General features: G+C 49.9%; 1 protein-coding gene across 1 annotated transcript in view; it reads right to left on the bottom strand.

The window, feature by feature from the left end:
- The window catches only part of COL27A1 (collagen type XXVII alpha 1 chain), a gene marked incomplete at its 5' end in the record, with an annotated part of 148529 nt that extends 131666 nt beyond the window's left edge, over positions 1–16863 (bottom strand). Inside the window, 3 exons of the mRNA XM_084298834.1 lie at positions 1565–3000; positions 7834–7904; positions 16808–16863. Coding sequence (XP_084154960.1) covers positions 1565–3000; positions 7834–7904; positions 16808–16863 — 1563 coding nt within the window. The remainder of the gene's footprint in view (positions 1–1564; positions 3001–7833; positions 7905–16807) is intronic.
- Between the last annotated feature and the right edge of the window lie 952 nt (positions 16864–17815).

The raw sequence follows: 17815 nt of genomic DNA, 5'->3' as shown, positions 1-17815 counted from the left end.
CTTCAGGACTCCAGTTGTTCCCACAGCAGATGGAAAAAGCCTGCCATCTCTCCCCTCAGCCCAAATCACTTTCTTTGCAGTGATTCACAAGCTGAGAGGGATTTTCCACTCCAGTTCAATAATTCGCTCTTTAAATTGCTGGGGGAAGCATGGGCTTGGAGCTTGGTCAGCCTTGTAACATTTGTAGGGCAAGAAGTTTGGGATTTCAGAGCTCAGCAGGCCACACAGCTATGCCCGGTACAGGTAAGTGGTGTTTTAGGAGCAGTTCACAACTGCTGAACTTCTGCTCTTGGAAAGATGCCTGAAACGCATCCCCAAGAAACAGAGAAAACTGCCCACAGACAGAAGTGCTGAGGCTCCCTCTGCATACTCAGGGATTTAGCAAAACCCCAAGCATGATGAGTACAAGGGGACGTGCCTGCGAAGTCAGGCATCCTTCCCTACAGGAGAGAGCCAACACGCTGCTTCGAAATGTGGAAGACAGGGGGATGCAAACCTTGAAGATAAGCACTCGTGGAGGGCTTAGCAAAACACAACCCTTGCATTTTAGGTGTTAGTCGCAACAATGAGCAGCTCATCTGCAGACACAAGTGCTGTTGATTGTGTTCCTTAAGCTAGTCTCAAATTTTCCATTGTAAACCCTTCTTTCACTATTTTAAGAAGTCAGCTGTAAAAATTTGCTCTAGGCTGGAACTTGGCAACCAAAGTCTGTCTGGGAGAAACTTATTATACATGTACAACCCCCTCATATACACAGTATAGCAAAAGGCTTGGGTTGGAACACCAAATCCTCCTGAACGTTGGCCAGATTAAAGATCCTGTTTGCATTCTTGCATTAAAAAAAAAACATGTTAGCAGATAATTAGTGTGGCCTGACTGCTTTTAGCATTACTAAACATGTGAATGCTCTTCTGATGGCCAAGACACACACCCTGAGAGTGGTTATTGAGCATGGAATGCAGTAGTTAAATTTATAAAGGAAACTCGTTGCACGTTTTAAGAAATATATTAAAAAATAAGTTACAGCATAAGAATAGAGAAGGGTTTGTTAAAAAAAAAAAAACAAAACAAAACGCACAATAACCCCTGAAGCAATCTCTGTATTTGCTGAATAGTACACTTTTCCAGAAATGTGAATTTTAGGAACAACACAAAATAATAACCAGGGTTAAGAAAGAGTTAATTTGTGGCCTGTTTTGAGGCATCTGGATTTTCTTTGGGAAGTAACGGGAACCCTGAGTAAAACCAGGGCTGCACAGCAGAACCCCAGCCTGGTCATCAGAACTGCAATCAGCAATTTGTAGGACGGGATTTCGTTTTTGTTTTTAAACTAACATCAAGCAACAACTTCAATGACCAACTTTTAGGGGGCATCTGCCTTCACAGAGCACCAATGCTTACCCTGAGATACACAGTAAATCTGTCATCAGAGAGATAATAGTGCTTGGCTAAGGTTTTGAGTTGCCACATTCCGCTAAGATTTACAGAAAGCCCTGTAGGTTTTGGTGTGCCAACCAGCCAGCTGAGCTGGGACTGGGAAGAGTTATTAAGAGCTTGAACTTACCTGGGGTCCCCTCTCTCCTTTCACTCCTGGAAATCCCACTAAAAATGGAAACGGAGTGGGTCCAAGGGGGTCAAAGATTTGATAGCCATCGGTCGCAGCTGGGGTGGTGAGGTTGAAGGCCTGTGCCCGGGCTCTGGAGACGGGACGGGCAGACCCCAGGGGTGATTTGGTGTACACCAGAGGGACACTGCTGGGATCCACCTTCCTGGTGGGGGGCGACGCATGCTTCTTTGGAAGGAGCCCATTGCTTGGGGTCTGCGGGGTTTGCTTTAGGGTGACAAAGTGGACGCTGCTGGTTGTGTTATCAATCCTCCTCCTCACGGGCTTTACAGTACTGGGCACTTCCGAGGACTCGATGGTCGGTTTTTGGTTCATCTTCTTTTTGGTCTCTTGCTTGGACTCCTTCCTGCCGGCCGTGGCAGGGTTCTGGCTTGCTGGCGGGGCCTTTTTGGCAGTGGGAAGGGGAGTTTTCTCCATCCGCGTGCTGGGAGTGGGCCGGGACACCCTGAGGGTGGTCGCCGTCCCCCGAGGCTGTGAATGAGTGGGTGGCTGCGTCTCGGTACTCGATGGGACAGGAGACGGGGCCACTGTGACCTTCGTGGCTTTGGTGGTCAGTCTCGGCAGAGGGGACAAGACCAACGCGGCGGTTGTTGCACCTGAACCCCGAGGTTTGAGGGGTGCCGTGACCCTGCCGAACTCCAGCCATGGGGTGGCAGTGGTCAAGTTCTTCAGACCCTGAAGCGAGGGCTCCATACGCTGTGGGGTACTCGGGGAGGCGCTGGGATCCCTGGGCAGGATGGGGATGAGGGGGGGCAGGTTCGGCCGGTAGGTATCTGCTTGCCTGCACTGTTTTTTCAGGTATTTACAGTAATGATGAGCTGCCTTGGCGGAAGGATAAATATCAAACTGGCAGATGGCTCCTTCAAACTGCACGGAGTGCTGGTTAATCTTCCCAAAGAGGAAAGACCCATGTGGATCCAATGCCTCGTCCTTTTTAAAATGCAAATCCGCATGTACTCTGCGCTTCCCACAAGAAGTAAATAAAGTGACTGTCTGGCCACGGATATCGATGGCCATATTGTGCCACTGGCCATCATGAACATTGTAATCAAAATATACAGAGCGCTTGTGGCCTACGTATACTATGATCTTCCCAGGCACAAACTGGACCCCCAGCTGCAGTTTTTTCTTTTTGCTCTTGACAGCAAAGAGAAAAGCATTGTTGATGCGGTGGGAGCACAGGCTCAGCACTAGGAGCAAGTCAACGCTGGAGCCTGCGGGCAGGATGGTGCTGATAGGTGCTTCGACACGCGCTCGCTGAGTGAAGATGACCCCTGATTTGAAAGGAATGACCCCTTGAGGAACTGCACGTGACGAGGACCATCCACTTGACGTCCTTCTCCCTGCCAGGCCCAGCTTCTGAAGAACATCCACATCTGAAAGGGAAGCGCAAAGAACATGTCAGCTGGTGGGCAACCCAAGGGCTGGATCCATGTGAGACGTCTACGAGGGGTCAAGCCAGTCCATGCAAACGTGCAACAGGTTTCAGGAAACCTCAACCATCATCTAACACAAGTATTTTCAAGTAATGACAATAGAGAGTGCATTACTCTTCCTCCTGCACATAGTGTGAACAGCAAGTGCATGCTCAACTTGGTCATTAACAATTGTCAAAATGCAACAGCTCCATGGTGCATCTGGCTAGCTGTCCTGTCTCACCAGAGACCGGCTCCAGATGTTCTGGAGGGAGCTGACCTCACTGCGAGGAAATTTCCCACTGAGCACCAATACTGCACTTCCCTGGGATTTAATTTTGAGTACTGACCACACAGCTGGAAAGGAATTTGAACAACAGACTGAGCTGGGATTGCAACATGTTCTATCCCCAGAAGGCAAGGAATAGAACTTTCAAAGGGAGCGAAAGCCTTGTATCTGTGTCTCCAGATTAGTAAGCAGCAGCTTTTGATCTTAGAGGCTCTGGAGAGTTTAGGGAAGCAAAGGTGCCTCCCAGCACGAAAAAACTGCACCTAGATTTCACTGAACTGCTTAAGGTTCTCAACAGCAGTGATTTTTTTTCCCAGAGGATCATCTTACAACTTTAAATTATTAAAATGAGTTGGAAGAACCAGGCTTGGTTTGTGGAGAGCTGAGAAACTAGCTGTGGCTGCCACTGAGCAGGTAGGAGTCACCTCCAGCACATCCCTCAGAGCTGGGTGCCTTGTCCAAGAGAGAACAGGACACTTGCTGCCCAGAGGCACCCATCTTTGGCTGCTGATGCTGGGAGAAACCTGCAGCAGACGTGCAAGCAGAGTCCTCTGGTTCCTGGCCCTGAGGTCTAACAGGAGTCACACAGCTTGGAGTCCAAAGCAGCTTAGCAGGCAACAGCAACACAGACTGGAGCCAGCTGGCTGCAGCTTTAGCTCAGCTACTTAACTGGGGAAGATGCTCATGTCTATGAGAGAACAGCTGCAAAGGTAAATACGCCCAGACCTGAAAAAAGGGCTTCATGTGCCCAAAATCTCATTCTCTTATTCCAGCTCTAGCATTTACTCTAACAAAAGATGGCAACCACATGGTAAAGACAGATGAAGGCAAGGCGATGATGATTAGCGTGATGCAATCACTGTTAAAATGAGCTAGGACAGCTCTATCTCCTTCCCTCCTCCCTGCCCAAATGCAGCCCCCATTACTCGATGACCAACTCTTGCATTAAGCGCTCTTTGGGGAAGCCAGCCTGAGCAGGCTGCTTGTCTGGGCTGTGCGATCCAAACCCTGATCTCTCAAGGTAAGAATTTAACCATCAGAAGTGCAGCAGTGCCAATTATGGCTGCACATCAGTTAACATCAGGGGATTGCAGTAGTTTTCCTATATTAAAAAAAAAAGCAAACCAAAGGTTGTCCAAAGGAGAGGAAAAAAAAAAAAAAGCTGCTTTTCTAGAGGGGCCTTGGAATTTGGCCGCTTTTACCCTCAACTATTAAATATTCAGCACAATTCTCAATATTTGGAGAACCGGCACTAGAAAGAGATCCTCACTTTTGGCCAGAGGGGCTGTAGACTCAAGCCAGTCTGAGGCCTGTAATGTCTCTGGTCAGGAAGGGAGGAGAATAGCGAGAAAACCTCTGTTCCTTGTCTTTGGCAAAAACAATGGCCATTTCTGTATGCAAGAACAAGTCAATCAATATTTTCTTTGTCTGAGATCAGCTTTATTCCCACTTCCCTTTTTCAAGGCAGCTTGACTCATTTGCTAGCAGAGACTGTCCTGGAGAAGATGTGTCAGACAGATGTGCAACGGGACAGATATTTTCCCACTCCATAAAGAGAGGATAATTCAGTGCACAGCATGTTCGAGTGTTAATAACAGTACTTTTGTACTAAGAAATCCTTGGTCCCTCACTGTTTTTCTGACGTATTGCTCTACAGGGCAGTCCCTCACCCCACAAAGGTAGAGCCTTGCTCTTCTCTCTCTACTGAACGCAGGAATCACAGCAGCATCTTCAGGCTGGATTGTTCCCAGAGCCCATGAAACAGTAAAGGCCAAGGCATGGCTCTAGCAAAGTCAAGTGGGACCTTTGCCACAGACTTCAAAGGCACTAGGATTTAGCCCTAAGGAACTAAATTTACTGCTTAAGCTGGGAGCTAGACTCCAGCTTCCAATTTCTACATGTATTTTTAGGTTCACTCCCAGAGACAGACTGCGGTGTGTCTCTGCTAGGCAGAGAAGCTTTACACTCTGAGAGCTATTCATTTGGTAGCTGCTGTGCGAAGATGTAAGGATGTTTCCCTGCTCAAAGGATGCCGCTGCTGTTTACAATACCAATCCAACTGCTTTGTTAGCAACTGCACCAAACAGTGCTTAAGGAAAAGGAAAAAAAGCACGACTCAACCTCTCCTCTCCCTGAAAACCCACAAAGGTAGAGCCAAATTCTAGATGCCTACGCAAAGCCTGATTTAAACAGACCTCATACGGGACAGGGATGTGGATTTTCCAGCCCCAGGTCCAGGCACACAGCTCTGGACTCCTGTGCACCCAGCCCGTCTGCCTCCGCGTCCCATGCCGACAGCCCGGGGCTGGTGGGGCATGTCTCCAGGGAGGACGGGATGTCATCGACTAACGTAAAATGCAAGGTAATTGTGGCTTCTTTAAATAGCTCCAAGTTTAGCAAAGCATTTTTTCCTCCTTCCACTTTTTTTTCCTCTGTAGATTTTTCCATCAAAACACATTATTTAAAAAAATCCATTCACTTAGAGCTGCCTGCTCCCAGGTGCCTCAAACCTCGCTGCAGCATTCCTGTAGCAACGCTTGAGCAACTGGGGAAAACTTTTCTACCAGACTCTGTGCATGAAGCAAGATACGCAGCACATCAACAAGCACACGATCATCTCTGAAAGAGGGGATAAAGTGTTTTATTGCTACCCTTCGCCTTTCTCTCCCTCCCCCTTTCCCTACATAAAAATCTTTATAAAGAAAGAAGAAGCCAAAAGGCAGGAGAGAAATAACTCGCAGCTTCCTGGATTCCAGCAGCTGAGATCTGGTGCCCACAACTAAAACGGGGTTGAACAAACGCTACATTTCCAAAAGTCACTGCCCAGACCCTTAGTGCGCATCAGATGAACTCACTAACCTCGTGATCATTTGGATTTGTAATGCCGAGGGAAAACTCACCCTCGGTGTTCCCTGATTTTCCAGCATGCAGGAAGATCTCTGAGCCTTACAGCAATAACTGAGGTCATCAATAGCCTCTAGCATTGGCCTCATTTCATCCTCATGCACATCTATGAACAAGCTCTTATTTGTTTTTGTAGATCTCTCATTCAAAAATCCTGAGTGATAATAAAGTCTCAAATCACCAGGGTTTCCTTACAGCCTTTGCTTCCTTGGAAGGTTTTGCTTTTTGGTCCCCTGTCTCTGATTGTAGGGAAATTGTGCAGGACTTTGTAATTCCTTTATCACGGAGGAAGCATCTCAGAAGGGAGATATCTGCCGCACTAAGAGCGAAGTGAAAGAGTTTCCTTTGAGCTGATGGTAACAATCAAAAAAGATGGCACCATCCCATAATTATCTATCATTTTCCTCCCATGATAAAGATGAATCTAAACAGCATATTAAAACCTCCTTGAATAGGAGATGCCAAGACACAGTATTTATTCTGCCTCTTTATGAGCTGACATAAAACTTGCTCTGAAAACTGCTTGACTAAGTAATTCAGCCAGATGTTCACCTCTTTTGCATTGAAGCAGAATTCGGAAAATATTACATTTTTCAAAATTACTGATGGCAGGGATATTATTTTTTCTTCTGTAAAAAGTGCTCCACGGGCTGGCTTACAGCTGAGCATTGACCAACTTTCTATTTTTCCTTCATGCTTTGGAGACTGAGAGGAGAGCCCTGGAGCCTGCTAGTCCACTTATTGTTGTCTCCTGATTGCAGGAAGCTGTTCAGTTCCAGCATGTACCCGCGTAAAACATCCGCGTGGAAGAGGTGTTGCTATTTTAAGGGCTGGCTCCCTGACAAACAGATGTTGCAGAGAGGCTCAGCTACCACTATCAGTTGTAAAAGATGCGTTTATTTTTTATTTTTGTTGACTCTGAAGCTGCCTCATCACATGGGGATCACTGATTATTGTAGCCCAATCTTTTGTCCTGTCTCCATCAGCATTGGGAAGGGATGCCTAGAGGAGCTGGGGTAAAGAGACATGGTCACTCCCTATAGAGCTCTCTCCCTGCAGCACGGGGACCGAGTCAGACATAGTAATTCTCCTATCAACCACTCCCATGGGATACTTCTTCCTGAAATTTGCTTTCACTTTTAGAGCTCCCACAACTTCTGTATGCACAACATTACGTGTCTGCACCAGGAGTGGTTGGGTTGCATTCAGGTCAAGGAAAAATCCATCTGCCAGAGGTGCTTAATTCCTTAATGCCCCGGCCCCAAGGGGCACTTCCTAAAAGCAGTTAAGCACTAGCAAATGCAGGTAGATGCCAGTGACGTTTTAGATACACTGAAGGGCTTCATTCCCACCAGTTCCACCAGGCAGACAGGCACTTCTGAAAGTCCTGGGGGGCATGTAATCACCTGTAAAAACCTGGTTCTTTTGCCGGCTGTTAACTGCGTCATCTACATCACGTGGATCACTGCAATGATCAGCAATAAATGCACTTAATTCTGTGCACTAGGCTCAGGGATTATTAAATGATGGTCCTAAACTGATGCACAAGTCCTTCACTTTTACTTTGATTGAAAAAGAGGGGGGAAAAAAGTGTGATTTACCTTCAGAATTTCCCTGTGTGAATCCCAGGAACCAGCTAAAACATAACACAGTCCAGACAAAGCAGAATCCCCTAAAATTGGAAAAGAAGAAAAAATAATGAGTTTCTACAATGTTAACAACAGAAAACAGCCCTGTTAAAGGCCTTCTCCTGGACCACAAGTCCAGTGAAGTCAATGGCGGTGTTCACACACCTCTAGGAAATGGGTGCTCAGTAGAATGGTGCTTGTTTCTGACTGAGATTTCATTCTGCTGCTTCAAAGTCCTCTAAACCCCCCTGAATTCAGTGGGAGGTTTTCCCACCAGCGTTACGGGCTGTTGATCAAATCCTGAACGAGGACCAGACCGGTGTTTTTAGACACAGCATCCCCAGTGCCAGGTCAGCAGTCCTTTCACTGCTGCTGCTTGCTGGCACTCATCCTGCCTAGGACAGAGCAGCAGAAATGCAACAGGATGGAGAAATAATTCAAGACGGGAAGGCCAAAAGACATGCCAGCAGTACATGTGCATGTCTGTGAGGACACAGGTAGGAAAGGGGCTGCCACGCAGGGACAGATCACCTGCCCTTGCATCTCAGCAAACAAAATGGGAGTCTTGTTGCTTTACTACATACTTCAAAATATTCTGAACATGTAAAATCCTACAGAGATCGACTCGTGTTTTACACCAACACCAAGGTGGGGGACAGCTTCTAACCTATGCCATTGCCACTAATGACTTTCTCATTAGTTTGTTACGGCAGGGAGTTTTAGAAAGCAAGAGCTGCAGCCTCCCAAGCGCAGCGCTCTCGCAGACTCCTTCATGTCTGAGAAGGAACTGGGCAAACCTTTCTGTTTTAGCTAAACTTTAAGCCTCCAAGTGCCATTGAAAACAGCAGCAGAGAGGAAAAGTTTTACCAGAAAGGCAGCTGAAGCCCCCTTTCCCCCGCCAACTTCCTTGATTTGGAGCCAAATAACAAACATAGGAAACTCCTTGGTTAAGCTCACTTAAAACTGTCAGTGGAAAGTTTGGAGATTGAATTCCCTTGTCTTTGAGATGAGATTTAACTGCTCGATCAGCAAGGGCATCAGGCAGCTGGAGGAACTGAGAAAAAAAAAAGTAAACTACAGAAAGTCCCCGGCCAGAATAAAGCAGTGTGGGACATCCACCAGTTGCTCTTCACTTCAGCCAAGCCAGTGAGAACAGTGGGATTTGCAAAGCGATGCCAAAGTGGAGCTTGCTCCTCTCTTCAGATCTGGCAGAGACGAATCATTTATCAAATGGGATTATAGACCACTCTTCTCCTGCCATCAAGTCTCAGCTTTAACTAAAAAAAAATAAAATCCTCTGAGACAATGCAAGACCCTGGGCCAGATCCTCACCTAGAGCAGGAGACCCTTTCCCACAGCTAAAACGAAGCCATGGTGATTTACACAGCAGCGGGGAAACCTGGCCTCGAACGTAAAAATCCGTGCAGGAATCCAGCCACTAACTAATATTTTAAAGCTCGAAGGGACAAAATACTGGAGTGGCCCCACATCGGCTGGGAAAAAAATGAGATGAAGCTCATCAGTCTTTTGCTGTTTCCATTACCCTGACACTGGGCTGCACATTTCAGGAGCTCTGGGCCTGCTTTAGCTTACGCACGAAGGAACAGCAGCGTGGAGTAGCCAAATCTTTCTCCGTGTCCTGTAGCCAGCCATATGCTAACCAGGAAACGTTCGGTGCACCCGAGAGACCTTCAGCTGGGGTGATGGGGCTGTTTTTTGCCTGCTGAATCCCACAGAATTCAGCTCTCGTGGCCTGGAGACGTGGCTGTGTGCAGGAGAGCTCTTGGCCTCGCTCATTCAAGAGGAGTAGGAAGGCAAAGAGAATACAATGATTCCTCATGGCCAGCTCTAGCTGAAACCTTTATATGACTTAAAAGAGGCTAAGATACCCTTTACAGAAGACCTACAATTTTGTGCTCACCTCCAAAGGATCACAGTGTTAGGATGTGGATGCAACTCCCACACGTGCATGGAGTGAAGGCCGCACCGGGTACCAGCAACCGGGCCTGACTGCCCGATGAGAGCACGAGGGGAAGGGGGCGACCAACACAATGTCGGCTCCAAAGCCAGAAGACCCAAGCATTAATAACACCTTTTCTCCGTTGAGGACCAGATTTGTCCAGCTCTGTACAAAGCCTGGTGCACACAACACACCTAACCCAAGTCCACCTGCGTTTGGAGGGGTGCAAACTCTTTGGGCACCACCCAAACTTGCGTCCAAAATTCCTGTTGACCAACACAGCAAGGAGAACAAGCCTTAGGGAAAATCCAGCACGTAATTCCATTCCAGTGACACCGCCGGGGCTATAAAGGAGACGAATGCACAGCACGGGATCCAGCTGGCCCCAGCCCTGCTCCTGGACCCCTTGCGCAGCCAATGCTGTACGAGCTGAGAGCGGGGCCGAGTGCCAAAGCGCTGAAGAAAAACACTTTGGCAAAATTTACCAACTTAATGGAAAAAGCAAAAGCAGCTTCCAAATGGCAGACCTGTGACTGATGGGGCTGTTAATTATTGCAGGATTTTATAATGCAGGCTCTTTTTCCGTTACAACTCTGCAGCAACAGGATTGCATAAGCAGTTTGGGTAGCAGTAGTAAAGGAAGAGTTTTCTCCTTTTATAGAGCTATCAAGCGCACCTTTTCTTTATCTCTGCTTCTTCCCACAAGCAGTGATTTCCACAGAGACTCTAGCAAGAAGCACCCACTAGAGGCGTTCATTTCTTTTATTGCACAGGGCTTACGAATACCCAAACGAGGATCCTACTGCTACAGTTACTAGGTGAAGAAGCACCCCTAAACACCTACAATGTAGGTTCACACGAACCCTAAAAGTTTTCCAGTGGAGACACAAACTCCCTTTACAGCAAATTGAAGCTACTGACTACAGAGCAATTTGGCTTTGGTACTTTTTGCAGAGCCCAGGGATCTGTCCAGAGCTACCAGGGTTGAAAGCAAGAGACAAGAGAGAGGGAAACAAGTGCAAAGCTGTCAGTAACACTTCTCAGACTCAGCGGTGACCTCAGCATCTCCCCGGTGAGAATCAGGGGCATGCAGGTAGCAGCTAGAAAAAAAAACACCCTGAGGAGTTCCTATAAAACTTAACCCAAAGGTCCCCGCACCACCTCTGCTGGGGCTGGCACCTCCTGGAGGACCCTGTACAGGGTGCTAAGAACTAGTCTGGAAATCCACCGAAATCACGACTGCTAATTAGTGTACTAATTAGCAAAACTCTGCCCTGGGTTTTCAGCTTCCAGACTTACTCGCTATCTTCTTAATGCATATTAAAAATCAGACTTCAGACAGCAGCAAGTTGTGGCAGAGCGGCTTACAGAAGTTATCACTGCTCCACATGGCTTGTGCAGAGCGTGTCTTACTCCCAGCCCCAGTACGGTCACATTCAGGTGGCAGCCTCAAGAGCAAAAGCCAAGAAAAAATCCTGCTGAACGTATCAGTTCTTACCTGACAGCCAACAGCTTCTGTAACAGAGGAGAAAAGGGCTATGATGAATCTAAAGACAAGAGCAATATAACAGCCTTGAGAACAAACCTGGTCGGGAATTACCAATAAAAAAGTGCAAGTTTGACAAAGCTGAAGCAATCTGTAAAACGCTTATCGATCAGCTAGTTCTACACTTTGCAATTTCTGGAATTGGTTGGCACAATTTCAGCATTCTTTAATTAAAAGTTTTGCTTAAAAAAGAAAAGAAAAGAGGAAGTCGAAAGTATTTTACATCTTGTTTGAGTAGATGATGGGTCAAAGCTGAACAAAATGTTACAAGGGTCCAAAACAGTGTTTTTTTTGCCTTCATTTACAGTGCAAGATGTCTTTGAAACTGCTAACATTCTTGCAGAGTGGAAAAACGATTCCCCCCACACTCTCCTCCATTCAGGTGTATTTTTTTTTCCTGTCCAAAAGACTAGAAAGCCAGCTGGATGCTGAAAATTGCTTTTCAAGGAAGGCAAATCTACATTTCTAGCTGCAGTACAAACAAGAGTTCTTAACAAGAGAAAATGTAGATGTTGTTTAAGATCCCGTGCACATGACTGTAGGTGACTTTTTATAAGACTCCCAAGCAGTTCTGGCAGCCAACAGGAAACAAAAATCACAGCCTACGTACTGAGATTTTAAACTGCACCATAGAATCGATTCCACGTCCAGCTTTTTGAGGTAGAAATCTCATCTTGTACTAGATCACCCTGGAAACTATGGTATTTCTTCTCTCACCCTCAGCTTCAGGAGAGAGGGATGGGAACCTATCATTATGTGGATGTCCCTGTTCTGACCCTGCATAGTTCTGTGCTAGACCCTTTTTTGCAGCATTAACCAGCTTTGACCTCCAGTCAAAGATTTTGCCTGGTGTACCCAGGCTCTGCTGAGAAACTCAGCATGCTAAGGGGAGCGTGTCTGAGATGACTGAAACTGTACTCACTTTAAACCCCCATTCAGCACCTACACTTATTATTTTTTTTTTTTTAAGAAAAAAGGAGAAAGCATACAAGCAGATATGGTCCAGACAGATATGTTTTCATGGCCATTTTAAATTATGAAATCTAAGAGTTACCTAAAACTTGCCAATATCAAGTGGGGAAAAATGTAAGGCAGTACCTCTCTCTGTAAGATTTTAATGTTCAGAAAAGCTCCCCAAAATATCATCCAGCAACAAGTTCACAAAACAGGTTTCAAAGGAAGGTTTCAAGGACTGCCCCACCACTCTTACAGGAGCCCAGATGGGACTCTCTCAGCCAGACTTGCACCCATCCTTGTGGGGATCCTAAACAGGAATGTCCCAATCACTGCACCCTGCCCCAGGGTTTGGAACACGGGTGCAAAACCAGAAGTTCCCAGGCTTTCTCCAGCACCATTTTGGCCAAATCTCATCTTAATTCATGGTGAAAACAGCCTCTGAGCTGTGCCTGTAGAGCTCTATCTCAGGGCTTTGGCAACCGTGGACCAGAAAAAGCTGCTGCTTACTCAGAAGGAGGCCCCTGGCAGTGAAGAATGATCCATCAGGGTCTGATGAAAGGGAAGAATCGCACTCGCAGAGGGGAGGGACCTCGGTGCCTGGCAGTGATACTGCAGCAGGGCCCAAGCACAGCCTGAACAGCCAGGCACAAGGAAGGTGTGGGTGCATACAGGCCTGGTATTTGCTCCCCCCATGCCTCTAGCTCCACGTAGCATTTCTCCATGAGGGTAACGCAGACCTGCCGTACACAACACGTGGAGATGAAACACCAGTGCGGCCAACCCTCCCTCCTCCAGGCACCTCATGTTGTTTTTCCATGGATTTATGCTGTTACCTGCAGACCAAGGACTGATGGGGTTCAAAGAGCTGGTCCTTGTCCTCCTAACCGGGAATTCATGTATTCATTGCTTCTCTGAGCTCCTGCTGCTGACAACCTGCTTCCTCATCACTAGATGCAAGACCGACTGATGAGGCTGGGATGACCCAAACACCCTTCTGGATACCCCCCAGCAACTTCCCACAACAGGGGATCTTTCCTGACAACGTGCTGCTCGGTCTCCTTTTGCTCAACATCACTGCCCGGGTTATTGGCTTTGCTGCTGTGTGAAGTGAGAGCACTCACTGGGGCCCTTCCCTTTGTGTCTGCAGCTAGTAACCGGAGCCCTGGACAAACAGAAGTGCTAAGCGTGATCTGTCATCTAACTCCTTTTTTGTCCTTCCAACAAATGCCTTTGCATTCCTTCATTTTGTCAATGGGGTTTGGCAGAGCTGTATAGAATTCCCCATTGTTTCCATTTGCACTTCACTAAGTGTCCATCATTGCTACTTATGCCCCCAAAAAACTGGCAGAGAGAAAGAAAAAAATATCTCTATTTAGAAATTTCATACAACTCACTACTGCAAGACCTGGGCGTCCCCTGGTCTTTAACGCAACGTAACGTGGTGTTTTGAAGCAGGGCAGTTTTATCCCCGCAGCCCAAAGCAGAAAGGGGATGAAGCTGGGGCTCTGTTAGGGTGGCACATCGAGGTGGCAGCAGAGGGGAACCTGGGCACAGGACCTCAGCCACACCACTGCCCTTCCCTCCTGGGTCACAGCTCCAAGAGTCTGTGCTGCTGCCTCCTCTTCGCCCCAAGGTACCAGCCCACCTGTGCCGTTTGCCCAGCATTGCCCTAATTTATCCCAAATCACCTGCCCTGCCTGCAAGCCCATCATCTCCCCTTGAAACAGGAGCCGGCCTTTCCTCCATCCCTTCCAGGGCTGCCCTGCCACTCAGTCCATCCTCCCCAGGGGCACCAGAAGGGTGCTGTACCACCGTGAGGGGCCCAGTGGGTGGGCCAGGCAGCCCCAGCACAACATTAGGGCCATCACCTGGGGCTGTAGCAGCAAGCAGGGTGAGCTGAGGCTCAGGAGCAGGAGGCCAGCATGCAGCACCAGGGCTGGAAGGGGCCGGGCTGGTGCAGATGCAGCTAAAGAGCACGAGTGCTACGGCTTGGACACATTCAATGAATGGCAGAGTGCAAAACCTTCTTCTGTGTTATCGGGGAGCTTGTGCTCACTGAAAATGCATCAACAGAAACGATCAGGAATAACATTTTAAGTTTGTAAAGCCCATAAGCTTTGTGTTCTCCTGGTTTTACAAGCTTTGGCTGCCTGGGCCAGAAGGCTTCGGTTCCTTCACTCTGCAGCTGCTTCCCCTCCACCGGTGATCCAGCTCTGCTGTTCCCATCCGGGGGTGTCCCGCAGTCCGGCAGCTCCCCAGCCACCAGCCCTACTCCAGAGGATGCTGCAGGGGCGCTGGACACGTGGGGACCCAGTGCCCCGAGGGACGGCACCAGGAGGATCCCGTTAGGGGCTGCCTTCAGGAGCACCACGCTCAGCACCCCGAGGCAGGCTCTGCAGCACCAGGGTGTCCTGGTGAGCAGCTCCAGGCTCCCAGGACCCTCCCCGAGCCTACAGGCTTCAAGAGGAACACCCAGCTGTGGGGACAGGGGGATGCACACACAGCTCCGCCGGGCAAGTGGGAGCCCAGCACCGAAAAGCCCATCGGGAGATAATGCGAAGGGCAGCAAGCGACCTCTGCCGAGGAGGGAACGGATCAGCAGCACGCTGGCAAGGTATTTAACCCCGAGCAGATCCTGGGAACAAAAGGCGCACATATTGAGCCACCAGAAGAGACCACAGCGCAGATTTCCGTGGCACCTCGCATGGTGTGAGCCTGGGGCACCGAGATGCGAGGGCAGATCCAGCCCTGCTGCGGGCACGCAGCCCCGCTGGGCGCCCCTTTCCTCGCCCCGGCCTCAGTGGGGTCTGATGTGCCCTGGGGCTTGAACAAGGTCCCCCTGTCCCCATCTGCAGTGAGACTGCGGATAACTTGGCCATCATGCCCCCAAGGTAGCGTGAAGGGACCTTGCCTTGTGCCAAGCGTCTCCCCGGCACCCGGCCCTGCCCCTCGCTGCCTCGTAGCGCTGCTCCTGGTGCCCCAGAGCAGTCCCCGTCCCCCTGCTCCCCTTTCCTCCCCTGTCGACTTCTCCATTTGGGACACAGCCACGCTCGCACGCTCCCAGGCAGGCACTGGGCTCCAGAGAGCACCCAGTGTTCAATAGGTGCAGCTGGGGGACGGTGCAGTCACCAGCATTTCCAGACACACCACAGCCACGTCCGGCCAGAAAAAGCCCCAAAGCCCTGAAGCTCAGTCCTTGTGAGCGTACAAACATGCACCAACTTCCCGAGGAGAGCTGCTTGCAGGCTCTGGGAGCGGTTCGGACCCCGCCACATAACTTTACACACACAGACACACGCATGCAGGGCAGGCGTGTGCTGAGCCTACAAAGGAAACTGCACATTCATCCCCATCCAGCTCCGGCACCGCGCTAACGGGGCGGCTGCGGGGAGCGGGGTGACCTCGGGCTGCAGGCGGGGAAAGGGGGGGAACCCCCAAATCTCCCTGCCCTGTTTCCGTCCTTTCCCCCCATCTCACAGCCCGTCCCGGTCTGGCAGAAGCGCAGGGATCCTGTACACAACTTTTTCAAACTGCCAGGCAGAAGAATCCCAGTCCTTCCAAGGGAGTGTCGGTAAATCATCATTACATCCGACAACGCAACCAGAGGGCTTAACCCTTTGCTAGTCCCCAGCAAAATAACAACAACAACAAATTTAACAATGAAAATCCTCAAAGCTGGCCCCGGCTGCGTGAGAAAGAGGACAGGCAGGGTGGGGAACCTCATTTTTCATGTCCCTGTAGGTACAGAGATGGGAAGATAGCTTTGTGCGCGCGGACACGAAGCACACGAACATGCCACCACGCACCCGCCTGCCTCCCTGGACGTGCCTCCCAGCCCTCCCCATGGCTCTCCCACTTTTCGGAGGACTGCGGTGGCGATCTCCAGGTACTCGTGCCCCCGTCCCGCGGTGCAGGGCCAAGGAGCAGCGTTCCCAGCCTGCTCCCCAATGGGGCTGGGAACCTCCCGGTGCCTGCCCAGGGTGGAGGTGCCTTGGGGGACCCTGGGGAGGCGGAATCGCCCGCTGCTGCATCTCGATGCGGGTGCAGCACCCGCACTGGGGTGGTCCACCCCCGGGACCAGTTCCCATACTGGGAGCTCCTTTTCCCCAGGGCTGGGAAGCGGGGGTTCCTCCTGCCGTCCCCAGCACCCTGACCCCCAGCTCCGCTCCTCACCGAGGCGCTCTCAGCCCCGACCCCACACCCCAGCCCCATTCCCACCCTCCTGCTCCAGCGTGGCCTCCCCGCTTCCCAGCCCATTCTCCTCTGCAGCCCAGGAGTTTTCACATCGTCCCCTGGCAGCAGGAATGTCTTCCCCCACCCCATCCCCAGCCGCCCCGAGCACAGCGGAGCGGAGCGGAGCGGGGCTCCCTCCCAGGCACGCTCTCCCCGCCCGCGTCCCTCGGGCTCCCCTGGCCCCCCAAAACCCCCATTTCCCCCCGGGATGCCCTTCCCCAGCGCCGGGAGAAGTCGGACTTTGTACTCACCCCCTGCCTGCTGCTGTAGCTCTGAGTCTGGAGACCGGCTCTGATTCCGGCTCCATCACGTTTAGTGCATTGTCTCTTTCGGGCAATTTTTGCGGCAATCCATCAGAAAAAGGGGAACAGGCCGGTTTGTGGGTACATCCTTCCCAGGAGCTCAGCTCTCTGCCTCTCTAAGGGGCTCAGCTGTGTCAAAGACACCCCCTGGCCCGGACGGCTCACTCCTTCCTCCTTCTCTTCTGGGTCCTTTTGCTTACACAGATCTTTTAATCCCATTTAACTCCCTCTCGGCAGACTGCAATTACCTTGGGAGAAAGGAGAGAGAACAGAAAGTACACGCTAGGAAGCCAGGCTGGCCCATGGTCGCTGGATTTCTTGCCTCTCTTTTTTTTTTTTCCTCCTTATTAATAGTACAATTGCTGTGATCCCTGGTTTCCAAAATCCTTGATTGAAAGTGTATTTTTTCTTAGCTGTTACGTTTTGTTTTTTTTTTTTTTGGTTTGGTTGGTGGTTGTAATGATTATTTTTATTTGCAGTGCAGATGTGCCTCCCACCCCCCCAAAGATCTCTCCTCTGGACTTAGAGAGAAGAGGAAAAGGCAGATTTTCAGAAATGAAAATTATTTAAGGATGTCCCTGCTGCCTCTCTCTGCTGCCCTCCTCTGTAGTACTGAAGCACTTGCAAAAAATAATACAAAGTAAATAAATAAAAAATTGAAACTTAGGCTAGAAGAGCTGCAGGGGAGTAACCCAAGACCCTTTCCAGGCTGCACAGAGCAGGAGAGGGTGACTCCATGGAGGAAGGCCCAGCTCTGGGGGAGGCTGCTGATGGAGATGGCTGCTTGGCCATGCTCACCTGCCCGGCCACAAACCCTCTGCCCAAAGCAGCTCCGGCCCAGCACACTGGGACAGCGATGGACCCACGGTACGAGGTACCTGATGTGGTTTCTCCCCGTGGGTGAGGTGCTTGGAGCAGGCTGAGAGCCCATGGAGGGGGCTCAGACGCGCAGGAGCC

The sequence above is a fragment of the Netta rufina genome (assembly GCF_964035555.1).
Source record: "Netta rufina genome assembly, chromosome: 20".
NCBI classification, from domain to species: Eukaryota; Metazoa; Chordata; class Aves; order Anseriformes; family Anatidae; genus Netta; species Netta rufina.
The sequence above is the reverse complement of the archived record's forward strand: the minus strand, read 5'-3'. Positions and strand labels throughout refer to the sequence as shown.